Source organism: Sorex fumeus, unplaced genomic scaffold, assembly GCF_029834395.1.
Source record: "Sorex fumeus unplaced genomic scaffold, SorFum_2.1 ptg000039l, whole genome shotgun sequence".
Classification (NCBI taxonomy): domain Eukaryota; kingdom Metazoa; phylum Chordata; class Mammalia; order Eulipotyphla; family Soricidae; genus Sorex; species Sorex fumeus.
Window position 1 is genome coordinate 31,784,889 of NW_026606096.1, and position 18,447 is coordinate 31,803,335.

General features: G+C 46.2%; 1 protein-coding gene and 1 non-coding gene across 2 annotated transcripts in view; one reads left to right on the forward strand and one right to left on the reverse strand.

The window, feature by feature from the left end:
• Positions 1–9,754, reverse strand: part of EDNRA (endothelin receptor type A) — a 66,795-nt gene extending 57,041 nt beyond the window's left edge. Inside the window, exon 1 of the mRNA XM_056119020.1 lies at positions 9,332–9,754. Within this exon, the coding sequence (XP_055974995.1) occupies positions 9,332–9,754 (423 nt within the window). The remainder of the gene's footprint in view (positions 1–9,331) is intronic.
• Positions 9,755–17,594: 7,840 nt separating this feature from the next.
• On the forward strand, positions 17,595–17,728 carry LOC130028445 (small nucleolar RNA SNORA16B/SNORA16A family). The gene has a single exon (XR_008793182.1). It is a non-coding gene; the product is annotated as a small nucleolar RNA SNORA16B/SNORA16A family (small nucleolar RNA).
• The last annotated feature ends 719 nt before the right edge of the window (positions 17,729–18,447 follow it).

The window sequence follows — 18,447 nt, forward strand, 5'->3', positions numbered from 1 at the left end:
CAAATAAATTTTGACAGAATTTTCTAGAACCTTTGTTATTTTATCACTTTAGCCATAGGCTCAATTTCAGAGACCGTCAGTTTGATCCCACTTCTTCTTTCTTTTTAGTTTGCACACTTATTAATCTAACATAAACTGGGTGTGATAACAGACTCAAATCCTGGCTCACTAGATAATGACACTACAGAAATATGTCAAGATAAAACAGCCAGAACATCTGCTCCGATTGATCAGAAGGCTGGTACTGTGTGCACGCCGTACTGACACACAGACACAGACACACTGTGTGTTGTGGAAACTGTTCTCCAAAGTCAAACTTTTAGGCCTCATCCTTTTATGTTGGCGTTAGAATACAGCACCCTCTTCTGTGAGCCGAACTGTTGGGAGGAATCTGGTCAGCCAAGAGCCTTTCTGCGAATTGAAAGAAACCCATTTCCTCCCTCTTGGTCACAGAAACAACATTTGGCTAAGGGAAGCTTCGTCTCCTGTCACTGTAGTGAGAATCATTCTGCCGCGAGCCAAATGCTCAGGGTTAGCAGAGTAACCTCACATGAGAATAATTACTTGACATGGCCATGAGAGAAAGCAATGAGGTTCCCAGACACAGGAAATGAAAAGTCAGAAGGGGAGGTAGAGTCGGAGAGGCTTCTGAAGTCCTTCCAGACAGCGACTTCCTCACAACAAACAGCCAATGGGGTAATAAATATATCACTGTCATTGTATTCGTGCCCGTGGTCTCTGATCAGCTAGTTAGTATGATGAATCATGCGATGCTCCTGTGTGAGCGATTCTACAAACTGAACCTCCTGAAAATCACTTGTGATCTGATACCGATTCTGATATTCCAAATCTCTTGTGCATTTCTTATAAACCACAGTGACAAGAATGTTTGAAGGATGTGTATTACACAGAAATCTGGGAGAGAGAGAGAGAGAGAGAGAGAGAGAGAGAGAGAGAGAGACATACAGAGAGAGACAGACAGAGAGAGACAGAGAGACAGAGACAGAGACAGACTCTAACAATATCTCAACCATAGGAAAACCATACTTTACTTAATCTTATAGATTAAGTAAAGGGGAAGGAGAAAACAACCCTGTAATCATGTGCCACTGTGCTTTGCAAATGAATTTTTCAGATTTATAGACCATTGAGACAAAGCTGGTGTGCAGGAGGGAAAAAGTAGAAATTCATTAAACTCTTTTATTTTGGCCACACTCCACAGTTCTCAGAGTTTACTCTTGGCTCTGTGCTCACAGATCACTCCTGGTGAGGCTCGGGGGACCTTCGTAGTTCCCCAGATTAAATCTGGGTCAGCGGCTTGCAAGGCAAGTGTTCTACCCACGGTGCTTCCTCTCTGTGGAGGGAGACATTCTTTATTATTATTTTTTTTATTTTGCTTTTTGGGTCACACCCGGCAATGCACAGGGGTTACTCCTGGCTCTGCACTCAGGAATTACTCCTGGCGGTGCTCAGGGGACCATATGGGATGCTGGGAATGGAACCCTGGTCGGCCGGTGCAAGGCAAACACCCTACCAGCTGAGCTATTGCTCCAGCCCTGGAGGGAGACATTCTTATGGAGGTACATATAATACATTTCTCATTCCACAAGTTTTCTTAGGCTGGGTACAAGGAGATTATGAAGGACACCAGCAGTATAGGGGCGGGTTTGCCTCCAGGAATTTGCAGTCTTTGGGAAGGAGCAGGCAGGCAAATACAATAGAGCTGTGTCCCCCGCGATGGTAGGGTTAACAGAGGGGGTCGTGGGAGCACAGGAGAGAGGCACCAACCCAGTCTGGGTCGAAGAAGCTTGTCAGACAAAGAGACGTTTCAGCTGAGATAGAAGGAATGAAGGGGAATAAAGCGGAAGAGAAAGGAGGCTCTGGAGTGGTATTATGGGTAGAAGGAATATGCTGATATTCTCAGCTGGATGGAACTGATTTTCTGGAGTTAGAAGAAAAGCAAGTGTAAAGAAATGCACCTGGAGAGGCAAAGGCCGGGGCCAAACCTTTTTTTCAAGGAGGAAAACTGGGAGGCAATGCACAAACAGAGGGAGGATGGAGGTGTCTATTTCTCCCATAATACCCATAAGTAGAGAGAGAGTATGGGGGAAATTTTCTGCCTCAGAGGCAGGGGTAGAGGTGGGAGGAGGGGAGGATACTGGGGACATCAGTGCTAGAAAATGTACACTGGTGGTGTGATGGGTGTTCGATCATTGTATAACTGAATCTCGAACATGAAAGTTTTGTAACTGCAGCCCACGGTGATTCAATTAAAAAAAAGAATTAGGTCTTCCCACCAAATCCTCTTCTCTTCAAATTCAGAGACTACAGTGTCAGTACGTAATCTTAGCATGCTAGCACATATCACCACGGGATGCCATTGAAGGGGTTTTCTCTGTGTGAGGATGAGTAAAAGAGAAGTGACATTCTTAATCACATTACAAATCTGACGGGTAGTTTTATCTTGTGGGAACTATATGTGCAGATGTGACCATAGTTAAGACCCCGTGCCTTCCTGAAACATAAAAATATGCACTGGAGAGATATCCAGGGTGATTGCCTTGCATGTGTCTGATTCCGGATTGATCCCTGTTACTGCATATGGTTCCCCAAGCTCTTCCTGGAATGAATTCAGAGCACAAAGCCAGGAGTTATCACTGAGCAGAGCTAGATTTGGTCCTAAATCCCAAAGGAAAAATCTTTCTGACATAAGATACCATCGTCATGATCACCATCAATGTTTTCATTTCAGAGAAATCTGATAGAAGTTAACCATCATAACAAAGACTCTATTAAAATCAAATTATATCAGTAAGCACTTATTGAGTTACTATTCACTGCATGCAATGGGATAATGGAATATGGTAGCAATTTATTTCTGAGATAGAACTTTTGTGGGAGATCGGATATGTCAAGACACCACTTTTCTCTGCCTGCTCCAGCGGAATGGATCACAGTTGCCCAAGACGTACGAGACTGTGTGAGTGTGGAGATAACTGGCCCTGTGCAAACCGTCTCTGGTTTCCACACGGCTCAGATCTGCTGCCAGAACAGCACATTGGGAATTCTGACTTTCCATTGCAAAATATTCCCCATAATTTCATACAGAAATCGCATTTGTTTCTTTTTCAGAGTTGTCCTCAACAAGAGGTGGTTGCTCGGAGTGGACTAGACTAGTGACCAACAGTTTTGAGAGTCTGTCTCTGGTAGGTTAGCTGCTTCTTACAGACTCTCATCATGCCACGTGGAGACCAGCGTTCTCCCAAGTGTTACACTAGGCATCACTGATGTCAGCTCCTGATATATACCAGGAACTTCTATGACAAGTCATTGGACTCAATGTGGCCCTTCTTCCCATGGCCTCCAGTGTGAATTTCTTTACGGATGCATTTGATTCCCCATATCCTGCTTCTACTTTAGAGATGAAAGTACAACAATTCCTGGGGCTTATCTGTGAGCACCTCTGGGTTATTCTGAAAGCACATGGTGGCCAGCCCTTGACCCGAATATCATTTTCAGGCTTTCCACTCTATTAAAAATGGTAGCTCACCCCCATCCACAACACTACATGGCATAATCTGAATCAATAAAAAAATAATGATTCAATTTAGTACTTCTACCTGTATTACCACTTAGTAAGTGGGGTGACTTTTGGTTCCTAAATAAATACACTTTTTTAACTGTTTGACCTGTTGTAAGAGGTGAAAATCTTTTAGGTACAAACTAATTAACCTGCCTATGGCTTTGCATTTCTTAAAACTTTGGGGTATTGGATAATGCCATCTCCTGACAAATAGAATCTTATCAATGATTTAGATTTATCTTATACAGGCAGTTGAAAGAGTCTGTTGACTTATTTTTCCCCTCTCTGCTGTTCTGCAGTCTTCTCTTGAATTTAGTAGTGTTGTTTTGGTTAGTAAAAATTAGATAATTCTGATAAACGGTGAATCTTCATCATCTCCATTTACAAGATTGTTCTATGTCTGAAAACCAAAACAGTAACTGGCACAGATGTGCTTTTTTTGGTTCCTTCTTGCTTTTCATTTCATTGTCTTAGTCTGATTTTGTCAGCAGGATATTTGTGTGTGTGTGTCTATGTGTCTGTGTGTCTGTGTGCATGCACACACATGCCATCAAGGATCAGAGAAATTTCTCTCCTTTTTGGTCTATTTCTTTTCTGTGAAACTCCAGTCCAATTTAGGGTCCATGAGTGCTTCAGCGGCAGCAACATAGTGACTATCTCCGGGCTCTCTGAGAATGTTATTGAAGGCACAGCACTCCTCTTAGGCTGGCGATGATGCTCCAGCAAGAGCTGAACATGTGGATCTGAGAGGGTGTAGGTGAGAGAAAACCAGAGAGGGAGGATCCTGAGTAAGAGATGGGGAGCTCAGTGCTCATGAACAGAGTGACGCTCCATCAGTCCAGCATGGGACCAGGGAAGAAATCCTGAAGCCAGGGAGATAGAGCAGGAAATTTTGGGGAATTCAGGGCTGGAGGGACCACCTCATCCCTGCCCACAGCCCATCAGAACCACAAAGGACTAATTTCGTAAATAAGAATCAGAAACAGGGGCTGGAGCGATAGCACAGTGGGTAGGGTGTTTGCCTTGCACTTGGCCGACCCACATTCAATTCAATTCCCAGCATCCCATATGGTCCCCCGAATACCGCCAGGAGTAATTTCTGGGTGCATGGGCCAGGAGTAACCCCTGTGTGACCCAAGAAGCAAAAAAAAAAAGAAAAAAGAAAAAAGGAGAATCAGAAACAGCTTCGGTCTCCTCTCACTCTTTGCAGGCTCTTTGTGGCAAGGACAGTTAGAAACAGAGCCAGGATGATAAGCCCATGGTTGAAAATTTACCTCAAATGTTGGGGGAGGAGGCAGTTGGGATAGAGAAGGGACCACTTTGACAAAGATAGTTGGAAATGATCACTCTGGATAAGAACTGTGTGCTGAAAGTAGGTGAGGGAACAGACATGCTAACCTGTCAATATCTGTATATCTGTATTGCAAACCATAATGCCCAAAAAGGGGGGGGTGAGGGAGGGATAGAGGGAGGAAGGGAGAGAGAGAAAGAGAGAGACGGAGAGACAGAGAGAATGAAAGAGGAGGAGAAGGAAGGAGAAGGAGAAGAAGAAAGAGAAGAAAAGTGTCTGCCCTTGAGACAGACTTGGGGGAGGATGGTGGGAGGGAAATGTACATTGTGGAGGACTGGGTATCAAAACACTAAAACCCGACCATAAACAGTTTTGTAACTCTATATTTCAAAGTGATTCCATTAAAAACAAACAAACAAACAAACAACAAAAAAAATCAGAAACAGCCCAGTGTGCTGACCCCTGTCACCTTGCTTGTCAGTGGGGTTTCACATCACTTCCATATATGAAACCATTCCAGCATAATCCTTTCCAAGGTGAAATGAAGGGAATAAAATGTAAGTAGAAAGAAAGAACACTTTCCCAGTGCCAGGGACCAAACCCAGGGCCTCACACAGGCAAGGTGAATGCACCCAGCTCAGCCGTCCCTGCCTATGCCTGTTCCTTTCTCTTGTAACATCCCTGCAGCCTAATCAGCAAGACTCACTTGTCTGAAAACACAGGCTTCACCCTGTCCACCTCGACCTCCACTGACTCTCAGAGGACCTGATGCGATGTTCTTAGGCTGGAGGTGCCTCGGAGCTGAGCGCACAGCAAACCACAGAACTGTTCAACACAATCACGGAGTGATTGGAACACACTTTTTTCTTGAGAGCATGGTAGTTAATCGGAGTCAGTTTTTAATTTTCATTGCAATTGGGGGCAAGACAAAGACTTTCAGGAAATCTCTCACTATGAGGTTCTCCGAGCCTACGCGTTCTCTCCACAGGAACCTCACCATCACGGTCATGGGAAATGGCAGCTTCTACCTTGCCCTGCACAATGGGAAACTTGACATAGCTGGAGGAACCCTCAGGTGAGCCATGTGAGACTCCAAAGCATCAGGGTCTCAGCAGAAAGAAAAGAATAAGGGCATGAGGCTCACATGGACCATCCTGGGTGGCGGTCAAAGAAAAGCAACATGTCATGTTCACCTCGCCTCCAACTCCCAAATGTTGAGATGTTGAGGGCTTTCAGCTCAGCTCATGCCAGTGATTTTTCTCTTTTCCTCTAAAAGAAGCTTGAAATGACGTGCGTTCTCTCTCTCTCTCTCTCCTCTCTCTCTCTCTCTCTCACTCTCTCTCTCTTTTTTCTTTGTTTTTTTGTTTTTTATTTTTTTATTTTTTTTTTGAGTTATTTTATTTTATTTTTTTTATCATTTTTTTTTATTAGTGAAACACCATGAAGTACACTTATAGACTAATAAATTTTTGTGCTTGGGTTTCAGTTATACAATGATCAAGTACCCATCCCTCCACCAGTGCCCATCCTCCCCCACCACGGGTCCTAGCATCCCTCCCACCCCCCATCCTCCCCCCCACCCCCCCCCCCCCCGTCCCACCCTGCCGCTGTGGCAGGGCATTCCTCCCTGTTCTCTCTCTTCTTTTGACTCACTCTCTCTCTCATACTCAAACACCCACTTTGAGACTCAAAGTCCTGCCTTCTAAAATTATTGCTGGTTGAATTCCTCATCACTTGCAATTTTGAACATCAGGAATCACACATGTACTCCTGTGAAATATAGAAACACTGCAATGTCCCTGCGATTTAGAACTACAAGGAATAAAAAACTGCTAGACTCCCGTGAGGGAAGATGTCTGTGGTCAAATAGGGACATTTTCATCCCCTGATAGTGTTTCATTTGAGTTTTCACCAAACTTGGAGATATTCTCAATATTCTGACTTAAAATTTTGGCATAAGATAGAAAATTCAGTCTGATGACTAGAAGGTCACACCCCGAGACAGAAGCACTTGCAATTACTGATGGGTCAAGGAGTCGCTTTGGCCATGGTGAAATGGCACGTACTAACTTAGTGATGAGTAACTATATTTCCAGGTACTAACTCAGTGATGGGTTACATCCAGAGCCACCATAGATTGGCTAACAAGTTATAAGAATGAATAATTAGGGTCGGAGAAATAGTACAATGGGTAGGGCGCTTGCCTTATGTGGCCCACCCGGGTTCAATCCCCGATACCACATATAGTCCCCTGAGTCCTGCTAGGAGTGATCCCTGGGCACAGAGCCCTGAACATAGCTAGGTGTGCACCCCCGACCCCCCCCCAAATTAAAACCAAGAAGAATGAATAATCAATGCTCAGTACACCACACAGGGACTTCTGGAGTCAACTTTTATACAGTGTCAAGTGTCATGGCACTATTTTCAAATATATCCTGAGAGTATGAGACAGTCAAGGGTTGAGAACCTGACGCTTCATGGAGAGAAAATGATTAACACTTAGAAAGAAAAAAAATTAAAGTTCTATGGCATATGCTACACACTGAAACTTAATTACATATTTTCAATTTTGCATCATAGTTGTGCTTTCAAATCCTGTTTCAAGTCAAATAGAAAACACATGTATTCATGCTATTCTCCACAAAAAAAAGATGGTATGTGACTTTTTAAAAAACTGGGTTGCCTAGCTTCCCAAATTTTGCCAATAGTGTTACTGGAGCAATTTTGAAAAATATTTTTTATTTGTACTGTTCAAAATTATAATTTTTTGGTTTGCTTTTGGACTACACCTGGCGATGCTCTGACGTTACTCCTGGCTCTGCACTTAGAAATTAAATTATTCTTGGTATTGCTCGGGGGGACCGTATGAGATGCTAGGGATCGAACCCTGATTGGCTGTGTGCAAGGTAAACGCCCTACTTGCTGTACTCTCTCTGGCCCTGACTCATTGATTTTATCTTCATTATTTGAAAGTTTTCCTGGTAGGCTGGTATCATTTCAGCACAGCTGAAATGTGCATATCTTGGAAACTCAGAGGCTACTATTTATCATGTCTTAATTGACAGCATTTGCCATCTGAAGTTGTATTTCAGAAAATTATTGCTTCTAATAGTTTTGTTTCTGGGGATAATACAAAGGGGGAAGAAAAGGCTGCCGAAAGTGCTTTCCCGGGGCTGAGGATAAAGATATTTGTGGACATCTGGCATGGATCATGTCATTTCATTTGAATTTTAGTTCATTTGAATTCTTGCAGCCATTTTCCCTCCACAGCCTCTGGGGCAGAGACCAAGGGCTTCATTCCCTTTGGCTTTGGATTGCTTTCCTACAGCTAGGTGGTCACATGGCGGGTTCTCTTCCTCTCCCACTTGGACCCAAACCCTGGGTGGATTTGTCCTTCGAATCTTACTGTCTAGCCTGGGGTTGGACACAGGGGACTACTCGGAGACTGAACTGAAGATATGGAGGACAGAAGCGTTTTAAACAGGTTTAGTATTGCAGCCCGAGGTCAGCACTGGCTCCCATTAAGTGGACCCTTTATCTCCAGAACCAGATAACCGAGGGCAGCCCAGACCTCTCCTTGGCTTCAATCACCCAAGCCAGCCAGTGGAGAGGAAAGAGGGCCCTGCATTTCAAGCCATGTTGCAGAGCTCTAGTTTTTTTCCTCATGCATCCCCGTTAAAAATGTTGTAGGTGAGGGCAGGTGAGAGGTAGCAATGTGGATACGGCACTTGCTTTGCATGTGATGGACCTGGGTTTGATCCCTAACATCCCATGTGGTCCCTGAGTCCCACCATCAGTAATTCTTGAGCACAGAGCCAGGAGTAAATCCTGAGCAGTGTTGGGGATACCCTCAAAACAAAACACATGTAAAAGGTGAAATCAAACAGGGATTTATTCTTACTCTACTCTTTTTTTTTTTTTAAATTTGGGGCCATAACCAGCAGGGTTCAAAGCTTACTCTTTGGCTCTGTGTTCAGGGATCACTCCTGGCAGGGCTTGGGGGGACTATATGGATGCCAGGAATTGAACCCAGGTTGGCTGCTGGCAAGGAAATCACTCTACACAAGGTGATATCGCTTCTGCCCTAGGCATTTATTCTTTAGAAACATTTGTAGGGCTCAGGAGGCCCCCCTTCGCCCCCTCGGTAACTGAATTTCTGAGAGACTCGCAGATCTTTTTCAGTTTGCCTATCCACCCAGTCAGTTCAGGGCTGGCAGGAGAACCTCAGTGAGGAGAGACTGGCACTTGGAACATCCCTGAACTCCTAGCTGGCTCGCAACTCAATCAACACACAACTGTAACACTGAACTAACACTGCCCCCAAGTTTTAGGATAGTAGAAATTGTCCTCTGTGGGAACCCAGGCTAGAAGTGAGAGGTCAGAGAAATCCACGGCCACCCTCTTCAGAATCCCAGCTCACGTTCAAAACCACACGTGCCTGGGCGGCACCTTCCTACCTTGAACACATTGATGGGGAGATCAATGACCACATAGATGAGGTCGCCCAGGGCCAAGCTGGCTATCAGAGCATTGGGGCCATTGCGCATGCACTTGTTCTGGTAGATGATCCTGAGCAGAGTTGCATTCCCAACCATTCCCACGATGAAAATAGTACAAGATATCACCGTGTTGATGTATTTGAAAGCTGAAGTGATCTTCGTCTGCTGAGGGCAGTAGTTGTGCATGGAGCCATTGCTAGGGAGGGCCAGCCTGGTGGGTCTGGGGGTGGTGGCCGGGAGGCTGAGCTCGGTCCCCCGAAATGTGGTGAGTTCATCCAACACGAGGCTGCTCAGATTCATGTTGTAGCTCTCAGGATTGGCGCTGATGGCAAAGCCCACCAGTGCCATCCAAAAGGGCACCTGGAGGCCAAAGGTGCCCATCCCGAGCAAAGGGGAGGAGATGTCTCCGAGTTGGTATGTGGACACGGTCCCTTCTTTGTCACCTGGAAAAGGGAGGAAAAATAATTTTAGTTAAATCCAGTTGTCAGTAAGGTTGTGGTTGATGATTATTTACCACTTAAATTGAAAAGCAGGACCTATTTGGGCATAAGGCAGACCTATGTCTGGTTGCCTCATGGTGAAAGAAATACAGGAAAGATGAAGTTTTTTTCTCTCTCTCTCTCTCTCTCTCACAGACACACACACACACAGGCACACACACCTTTGTCCCTTGCAATGCTTGTATCTAATTAGAAGAATTATAACATGAATTGGTTATATGTCAATTTTTCCTTCTAACAACAACAGCTGTACTTTCTCTATAGTATACCAAGATTGATAGAACCTGACTTATAAAATCAGTCAAGATCTGAGATGTAAAATTTTATTAGGGAAGACAAAAGGCATTATATACTGCATAAAAGCTACATAGTGTTAAAACATAAAATGATCAAGTTCTCTAGCAATGTAATGGCCCCAAATGTGTGCTGTTTTTCTAATAGTGACCAATAGCCATGCCTTAGAACACAGCAGAGGTAACTATTTAATTTCCTCCAACATAGCAACTTAAAATTAAAACATAGTGAACACTGTCCATAGAGTTATCTTTCTTAGATAACTACTGCTATTTATTGAGAGAAGATGACTGTATAGCACTGTCCTCCCATTGTTCATCGATTTGCTTGAGCAAATCGATGAACAATGGGAGGACAGTGCTATACAGTAACATCTCCATTGTGAGTGTGCCAGTAACATCTCCATTGTGAGACTTGTTGTTACTGTGTTTGGCATATTGAATATGTCATGGGCAGCTTGCCAGGCTTTGCTGTGCGGGGAGATACTCTCGGTAGCTTGCCAGGCTCTCTGAGAGGGGTGGAGGAATCGAACTCGGGTTGGCCTCGTGGGCCGTGTGCAAAGCAAACGCCCTACCTGCTGTGCTATTGCTCCAGCCCTATTTCTTGAGAGAAGATGACTATTTATTGTAAAAACTCTGATAAGAATGTCACGATTTATATTCTCTGTGAGGACTTTTTAGTTCCTTAGAAATGATCATCAGAGCAGATTTGTTCATGAGTAACAGCAAGAGAAGGTCGCTCCCAAACCAGCTGTTCATTAAGGCATACAAGGGCTAGCTCTCACCTCTGCTGGAGTTCCATGCATAAGGATCAGTTCCAATACAGAGCACCTCCAAGAGCCGGGTGCTGGCCAGTGCATACCAGGAACAACTACACAGTTCCACTATACACAGGGAAGCCGAAGCCCAGCAAAGTCAATAAGCTTGTCAAGCCACAGGTGGGGTGTGGCAGTGCTTCGACTTAGGGACAGATTCATCTGGCTCTGTGGCTGTATTCCTAGGACCACCCATTCTACTCTTCCCCCCTACCCCCAACACACAGTTATGAAGTTTCCATCAGTGCCCTCATTCTGCATAGAGACAGGGTCTCCTGAGACACAGTCTCCAGATAGAGAAAGAGGAACAGATTTTAGAAAGCCAAATTGGAGCATGCCAACTTGGTGACCTTATTAAATCCATTTATTCAGAAAAATGGGGTTATTCTTTTATCGTTTCCTTTGAGGCACTTGTAGAAAGGATTCTTTCGTGTTCAGATTGTCTAAAGTTTCTACTTTATTCCTTAAAGAAAAACTGCTGAGAAAAAAAGGATTCAAAAGACCCAAGGTTCAGTAAAAATGGCTTCTCCTGTCACAGTATTATTTTCTTTCCGTGTGCTTTTAAGAATTTCCCAGTGAAGACGGTAAGCCCATTGATGCAATAGGTTGGTGTGTGTCTGTGATGACGCTTTCTGGCTCTAATGGGAAACTTAAAGACAGTATCTTCCCTCTGGGGTATTCAGAGTTGGAAGGAAGCACTTTAAGGACTTTAGACCGGTCTTCTGGGAAATGAACAAAAATCTGGGGTTTTCCCTGTGTGGATAAATTAAAATTTATTCAAATTCCATGGAAAGAATAAAGTGGAGACAAGATAGAGATTTTGTATGTTGTTGCTATTCATTTTCTCTCTAACCCCAGCTTTTCAACCCATGGTAAGCAGGGCAGATGGGCCCATTTCATGGGTGAGAATGGAGTCTTGAATTTTGATCAAATGACATTTGCTCAAATGTCAAGCAATTTGATCAAAGTTTCAAAGCCAAAAAATGATGGAACAGAGAGGGCTGGGACAGTCGGTAAGGCATTTCTCTTGCATGTGGTTGACGCAGGTTCTACCCCTGACACCACATAAAGTCCCCAACCTCTGCCAGGAGGGGTCCCTGAGCACAGAGGTAGGAACAAAGCCCTGAGTACCACTGCACTGAGTGTGCCCCCGCCCCCGCCCAAAAGAGGAAAAATGGTGAGACAGGTATGGTGCCGCACTTGACTTAGCTTATCAAACTTGAGTAAACTCTGGTTAATGATAACATCATTTAATTTTCTAAGCTAGGCTATGTAGCTGTCAGTTTTGCCTGATAAACTAGCTTGATCATTATAAAAACTTCAGTTTCCCCATAGCGCTCAGAATTTGGAGTATCTGAACAAATATCGATGAAGCGACAAACATCACAATCCGTGGAGACCAGAACTCTAGAAATAAAGCATACTGTCCTTCTGCTCTCCAGGTCCCTTGTGTGGGACGAAGGAAATCCTCTAGTACCTTGTGCTGTCACATGACCAATGTCTCCCAATTTCCCAATGGTGTAGGGCACCTTCATCAGCCATAGAGGAAAGCAAAATCATGCAATTCACTGACACTTGGCTGGGATTGAGGGGAATTATACTGAGTGAAATGAGCCAGAAGGAAAAGGGCACATACTGGGTGATCTCTGCTATAGAGAGCAACAAAAATCAAGGGAATCGGTAGTCATGAACAAAGACAAATACTTGGGTCCAGACTACAGAACTGAAAGTTCCAGGTTAATGGGAGAAGGATGGGAGATGGAGGACATGGACAGGAAGAAACACAGGCCATTGCTGGAGGGTCCTGGGCAGTTGGGTGATAGTGAAGACTCTAAATATACCAAAACCTTAAATGCCAACACTCTGACCTAAATCGTAATAATTAAATTGAAAAACCAATGGTGAGGGTCATGGGCATTTTGGTGCAATAACTTTGCAAGTTCTGATGCAATAAACTTTGTACATCAGAACTTAAAAAACGACAACTCTGGGGCCAGAGTGATAATAGCAGGTAGGGAGCTCATCTTGCATGTGTCAGACGGGGGTTTGATGCTATATGGTCCCCCAGTATGGCCAGGAGTGATTCCTGAATGCGGAGCCAGGAGTCAGTCCTGAACACAGCTAAGTGTGACTACCAAACCGAACCAAACCAAACCAAAATGACAACAATATTGTTACCATGTCATCTAAACTATAAAAATATTTTAAATACAAGATTCATGGAAAAAGAAAAAAGGAAAGGAGAGAAAGAGAGGTCTTTTCAGAAAATGGAAAGGCTCAGGCCATCAGATCTCACCAGGAGTATATTTTTGGGGTGTCTAGGTAGTGTGCCCCACCCCAGTTGAGAGAGGTGCAGTCAGTATCTGCACATTACCAGGCTGGTGCGCCAGGCAGTGGACACTGTGGCCCTCATGAGGCCAGCCTCAGCTTCTTACCAAGGCATGACCCAGCCAAAACACTTTGCATTTTCTCCAACAAGGACACCAGCACTGAAATAATTTCTGAGGCACTTTCTGTCAACTCTCCAGACCTATTAAGCGGTAGATATGGCCAAGGGTTGGGGAATCCCATGGCATCATTGGTAAAAAACAAACAAAACAAAGAAAAAACCAAAACTAACTGAAAGGCTCCTCTCAAATGTATGTTCCTCCAGTGACGAGTATCCCGTGGGCTTCCAACCATCTCAGTCCCTTTGTGCTTAGATTTATTGGTCACAATCGGTCAGATTCATCGGTCACTATTAGACACAGTGCCGAACCATCTCAGGATCATGCTTTGGACATTCACCCTTCTTTGGGATTCAAAAGCTATTAGTAAGAAAGAGGATGAAATCTTTATGTTTATGCCCAAGCCACTGCAACCAATTCCATCTCCAACTTTCAGGATCAAGGTTCACCTGTAATTAGTAATTTGGAAATTCCATTCTTACCCAAATGACATGGGTTTAGAGCCAGCAATTTACAAGAAAGGACAGAGGCCAAGGTGTTTCTCAATTAGTTAACACTTAAAACAAAGCGGTGTGTGTATGTGTGTGTATGTGTGTGTGGGTGTGTGTTTTGGTGGGGTGGGCATAAACGTTTACAAGAGAAGAAACAAAACAGGGATCTTTTGGGAAAAAAAAGGTTTTTAAAAACACGTTTTCTGTGGCTATTGCTGACTGGGTGAGACTTTAGCAAGCCTCTTTCCAGACAACGCCGGGTTTGAACAGACCTCCCACCCCACCCCCTGCGCCCGACAAGTCGACCCAGAGCCCCCGGGGATGGTGTAAACAGAGCCGGTTATCTAGAAACGTTCTCCCAAGCACGTGAAAGGCAACAAGTGCCTGGAAAGAGAAGCAGGGAACGCGGAGCCTAGACCGTCGAAAGGGGGGATTCCAGCCTCGGGGTGGACAGGGGCTCCCAACACGGTAGTCCCCGTAATCGGTACACTCGGCTCCCCTGGCCAGAGCGCGGGTGTGCGGGAACGGGGCACGACTTGGCCAGGCTGCCAGCAACTTCCCAAGCAGCGTTGCAGCGGGCAAAAGCGCGATGCCACGCAAAGTTCTCGCACTCCCGGGGGTGGGGGATAGGGAGCCCCAGACAGAACTGCTGGCTTCCCTTGCAAGACAGTCTAAGATTGCGGTGTTTTAAAATTAAAGAAAAACCAAATATTTTTTTGGATCAGTGCCCCAAGTCCTAAGTATTTCCAGAGCGCGCGCACCCGGTGTCCCGCCTCGCGCGCCCGGGCGGGTCGGTGGGTGCCAGCCCCGGTGCCCAGGGTCCCCCGAGCCACCCGGCGGCAGGGTGTGGACGCGGCCGGCTCCTGCTTTTCCCTCTCGCACCCCGCTCAGGGGTCCGGGCAGCGTGTCCCTCCCCCTCCGAGAGCCGAGAGCGGCACCCACCGTGCAGCAGGGCGCGGGTCAGCGGTGCCGGCGGTGCGTGCGTGTCCCCGAGCGTGTCCCCGGCCCGTGGCGCCGCTCCGGCTTCGGGGCAGTTCCTGGGCCCCCGGCGCGGGTGGGATGGAGCCTGCGCGCCGCCGGAGCCGAGCGAGGGCTGTGTGCGCGCTGGCGGGGTGGCGGGGGACACGCCTCCAGCCCGTCAGCCCCTCGCGCTCCGGGAGCGCCCCACTCCTGCCCCCGCGACCCAGCCGCCCGCCCAGGACGCGGCCGCCCCCTCGCCGGCCCTGAAGGGCAGGAACCTTTTAACTGTTTCCTGCCTGCACCGAAGAGGGGGCAGGGTGGGAATCCTGCCGGGGGAGGGAGGCGGGACTGGCGCGACTCGGAACCCGGGCAGGCCCCGCGCATCATCCGGGCTGGATGCAGGAGGGCTCGCACGCGACAGCCAGCCGAGGGGCCAGAGAGGTTCTCCCGGGTCCCCCGCGACTTGGCCAGGTTTGGCGGGACCTTCCAGAGTGGGGGGAGAATGCACGGGCCCCACCGAGATGCAGAGCAGTCGATAGGACCCACTTTATTCCTCTCTGCCAGCCTATCCCCACCCCCCCCCCCCCCATCCCCCTGCCCCCCAGATCTCCCTACAGAGCTCAGCCAAGCTGAAGCCGACGCAAGCCCCGAGGAAGGGCCCCACGTGGGGGCTCCGGGAAAGCTTCCTCTGAGCAATGCAGATCCTTAGCGAGGGCTTCCCAGCCTCAGAGGACAGGCTTAATCCCAGACGGAGGAGTGGGGAAGGAGATGAGGCCCAGTTGTCTGTGACACTTCGGAGGAACCCAGAACTCTTCAAAGAAGGCTCTCCTTGGGGACCCTGAGGGATCTTGTGGAAATGCGATGTGGACTCTGGGCTGTGGCACTTTCTTTGACAGACTCTTCTGAGGTTCTGTTGCAGTTACAGCTTAAGCCTAAAGACCATTTATCAATCCGCAGTTAGGGTGGGGCTTGACTGGCACAGCTCAGATTGGCGGGCCCTAGGGGCTTCATGTCTGAGAGTGCTCACTTCTGTGGTCAGAAATGTTGAGTTTTCTCCTTGTGGGTATCTCTCCAAAGCTCTAGGTGTCCTCCTAGTGTGGTGGCTGAATTCCAGGAACTGTGTCTCCAAGTGCTGGAGCCCCAGTACAGAGGGTGAGGGTAGGGCTTTTGCCTTGGACTCATCCACCTGGGTTCAGTTAACCTCCCCCCCCTCTCCAGCACCCCAGCAGCATCCCATGTGATCCCCTGAGTCTGACAGGAGGGCAGGAGTGATCCCTGAGTACTGAGACAGGAGTGTAACCCAACCCTTTGCCCCAACTCCCCCCTCCCCACCAAAAACCAAAACAAAAACAAAAACACAGAAGTGCTTTTCAGAGACAGAAACAGAGACTGGCCTTCTAGAAACCCAACAGTCCTCACTTCTGCAGAATTCCATTCCTCTGGGAGACACAAATGTTAGGTTAGCCTCCCGATATAGATAACCTCAGTGCAAGGAATGTCATGTAATTTGGGGGACTGTTTTGAAAAACCTTATGAGAGAGCCCCAGAACAGCCCCCTTGAAAGGAATCTGAATGATATGTCACCTAGTCCAGGAACGGAACTGTGACAGGTGTGCAGATGGAGAAAAGTGGAAGGTCACTATTTGTCCCCTTGGTTTTAATGGCCTGTTCGTGGACCCTATGCAGGACAGGGGCTGGTGCAAAGAGATTGAAGAACACTGATGTGACCCAACTAGCCTATCCTATTACCCTATGCGAGAATCTTTTCTAATCTATAGCTTTCTCCAAGGAGAGTTAGCCAGTTAACCAATGACTTTTTACAAATGTACATTTTTTTTTAAAAAAAAAGATATTCCTGGGGTTTTACAGGGGTTAAGGCACTTGCATCCAACTGAAGGTACCATAGACTTACTCTTGAGCATGATCAAGCATGATCTCTGAGTACTGAGCAGGAGCAAGCCCGGAGCACAGCCAGACATACCTACCAAACAAAACAAAATAACAACAAAGCATTCCTTCAGATACAGACATGGAGATCTGATAGTATTTTCAGGTCAAGAAAACATAATCTTCCCAGAAGAGACAGTTCTACACCAAAGTTCACATTTGAATTTGTGAATCGTCTACTGTGATTTCAAGTCTATTCACCTGTGACAGACATTTGGATAGTGCACAACTTGCACAACTGGCCATATCGGTCTAGCTAGGGTTTGGCAGAGCATGTCCATCAGCCCTTACTTCCTCAGACTCAATAATAAAGTCTTTCTTCATGCCGGGGTGGCTATTAACAAAAAGCAGAAGCAACGAGTGTTGGCAAGTGTGTGGAGAAATGAAAACTCTTGTTCATTGCCAGTAGGAGTATAAAATAATAGAGCCACTATGGAAAACAGTATGACAGGTCCAAAAAAAAAAATCAAAGACCCTTTGAGTGTAGGATTACTGTATGATCCAGTCATTCCATTTCGGGATGTGGATCTAAAACAACTGAAAGCAGATACTCAGATATTTTTATATCAGTGTTCATAGAAGCAATTTCCCCAATAGTGCAACGGACAGAAACAAATGTCTATCTATGCAGGAATAAAAAAACAAAATGTAGTATGGTTACACGGAGTGGAATATTAGTCAGTCGCGAGGAACAATACTCGCTACATCATGCATGAAACTTCAAGCCAACGTGCGAAGTGAGATACTCCAGAGACAGAAGGACTGATAATGTGGCCGGATTGAAGCTTCAGCATCTTTGACACAGCTGCTGTGGTCAACAGGGAACCCAGAGTGACAGTTTTCCTTGAGGTCCCTGGACTGTATCTTGTAAGTAATCTGAAACACTTCAGGAAAAGACAGAAGTTCCCACCCCATTGCATGCTGTTTCTTAGATATACAAATAAAACTTGAAAAATACAAAAACAAAAGGACCGATATTATCATGCGAGGAACTTACAGAGCAAATCTTATAGAGACATAAATAAGTATAGAGGCTCCAGGCATTGCCGGGAAGGAGAAAAACAGAATCAAAGTGTTTCTGAGTTTCTGCTCCATTGATAGCCATTCTGGTGGTGGATGGCGATGGTGGTGGCACAACAATGAAAATGTAGTTAATGGTGTGACTTATTATCTTATACATCTTATTATCTCATTTCTACTTTGGACAAACTGGCAGGCTACCGAATGTAGCCTGCCCACACGGCAGAGTCTGGCAAACTCCCCGTGGCGTACCCAATATGCCAAATACCAGTAACAATGATGGGTCTCATACTCCTAACCCTGAAAGAGCCTTGAATATGGCACTTTTAAAAAAATCTCAGGGCTAAGACGAAGGAGACGTTACTGAGGCCTGCTCGAGGCAATCGACGAACAACAGGGTGGTGGTGATCTTGATCCGTGTGACTTAAAAATGCTTAAGATGAGGCAGGGTGGGATGGGAGGATGGGGGGGTGGGAGGGATACTGGGACCCGTGGTGATGGAAAATGGGCACTGGTGGAGGGATGGGTGTTTGATCATTGTACAATTGAAACCCAAGCACAAAAATTTGTAAATCTACAACTGTACCTCATGGTGTTTCGC